The sequence below is a fragment of the Helobdella robusta genome, assembly GCF_000326865.2.
Source record: "Helobdella robusta unplaced genomic scaffold HELROscaffold_92, whole genome shotgun sequence".
Classification (NCBI taxonomy): Eukaryota; Metazoa; Annelida; class Clitellata; order Rhynchobdellida; family Glossiphoniidae; genus Helobdella; species Helobdella robusta.
Window position 1 is genome coordinate 183764 of NW_008705527.1, and position 1756 is coordinate 185519.

Genomic DNA, 1756 nt, shown 5'->3' on the forward strand with positions numbered 1-1756 from the left:
CACAACGACAGAATTACAATAACGAGAGAAATAATGAAACATTTAAACGAACAAATGAAACTTTAGACTGATATTTGAAACTAAACGCCTAAAACAACAAAAACAAACACACGTACACAAACAAACAAACACAAACAAACAAACAAACACAAACAAACACACAAACGCAAACACAAAAACAAACTCAAACAAACAAACACACAAATACAAACAAACCATTTTGCGGATAGAACCCATTCGAATGCGGCGACAAAGCCGACGATGTTGACGACAAGACTGACGACTGCTGCTGCTGTGACAAAATCATTTGCTGTCCACAATGGTGAAAATTGTTGGGTGGTGTAGTAGTCCCATTCCCACTTATACTCCCCGAGTTAATCCCCCCATTGGCAAGGCCCGAACTTACCCCACCACCAACTCCGCCACCATTACAAATTCGCGTGGTCAGCATATCAGCGTGATGCATGTGGTGGTGGTGGTGGTGATGAAGTGGGTACTGGAAGGGCAAAGAGGGGTATGGGGTGGGTGCGCCGTAGGGGGCGTTCATGGCTCCGTGTGGTGACGTCGCTGGAGTGCTCTGAGTGGTTGAGACGGAGATGATTGTTTGAAAAATCTCATCCAAATGTAAATGATATTATTTCAAGATTACAAACAATAATATGACTAAAACAACAATAATCTTAATAATATAGTAAAAATTCGAAAAAAATTATAGCAGTAGTAGTAGTAGCAGTAGTAGCAGCAGCAGTAGTAGCAGTAGTAGTAACAGTAGTAGTAGCAGCAGCAGCAGCAGCAGCAGCAGTAGTAGCAGCAGCAGCCGTAGTAGCAGTACTATGTTGTTGCTTTATTGTTATTTGTATTATTATTGTGGTTATTATTATTATTGTCGTTATTATTATTATTATTATTATTATTATTATTATTATTATTTATTTATTTTCCTTCTGTCTAGACATGGAAGTTTAATTTTATGTTTTTTTTTAGTTTTTCATCGTTGGAAAGTATATTAGAGAAAAATTATTTTTCTCCATCCTGGCGTTTTTGTCACTTTGGAAACTGTATTAGCCCGTATCTGATAGTAATTAAACGCCAAAAAAATGACCATTTATACAACAACAACAACAACATCAACATCAACAACAACAACAACATCAACAACAACAACAAACAACATCAACAACAACAACAAAGACGACAACAAACAACAACAATAACCATGATATAAAAAGGGCACGAGCAAGAACAACAGTAATGATACGAGTGGACGTTTCTCAAAAATATAAACTAACCAGTCGTCAACAGAAAAAGAACAATAAAATTAAATAATAATATTGGGATTAATGATAATAATGATAATAATAATAATAATAAATAATAATAATAAAAACCACGCGAAACAAATGTCACCGTAAATTAAAATTTTTGACTTTTCAACGCGCCTTTGATAAACAGTTAAACAAGGCTCTGCCCAAAGTCTAGCTTTACTACGAAGTAATAATAAAAATAAAAACAACAACAGCAATAAAAATAATAATAATAATAAGACCCCACCCCACCCCACCCTACTAACGTAGTACCCCACCATGAAGGGGGGTCCACCTAATCCGGGCGGCTGAGACGACAAGATGACGTTAGTTAAGATGCCGTTCTCGTCTATGATCTGCTGGACCATGTGGCCCGGTGGCACCTGCATCGGCATCGGTAGGGGCGGTCCATTGTTGGATACCATGCGCACCGTGGCAGGCCCTGAGCGGGG

General features: G+C 38.0%; 1 protein-coding gene across 1 annotated transcript in view; it reads right to left on the reverse strand.

The window, feature by feature from the left end:
* Positions 1-1756, reverse strand: part of HELRODRAFT_182763 (hypothetical protein) — a gene marked incomplete at both ends in the record, with an annotated part of 28460 nt that overhangs the window by 15562 nt on the left and 11142 nt on the right. The window contains 2 exons of the mRNA XM_009033491.1: positions 407-577; positions 1571-1687. Of these exons, the coding sequence (XP_009031739.1) occupies positions 407-577; positions 1571-1687 (288 nt within the window). The remainder of the gene's footprint in view (positions 1-406; positions 578-1570; positions 1688-1756) is intronic.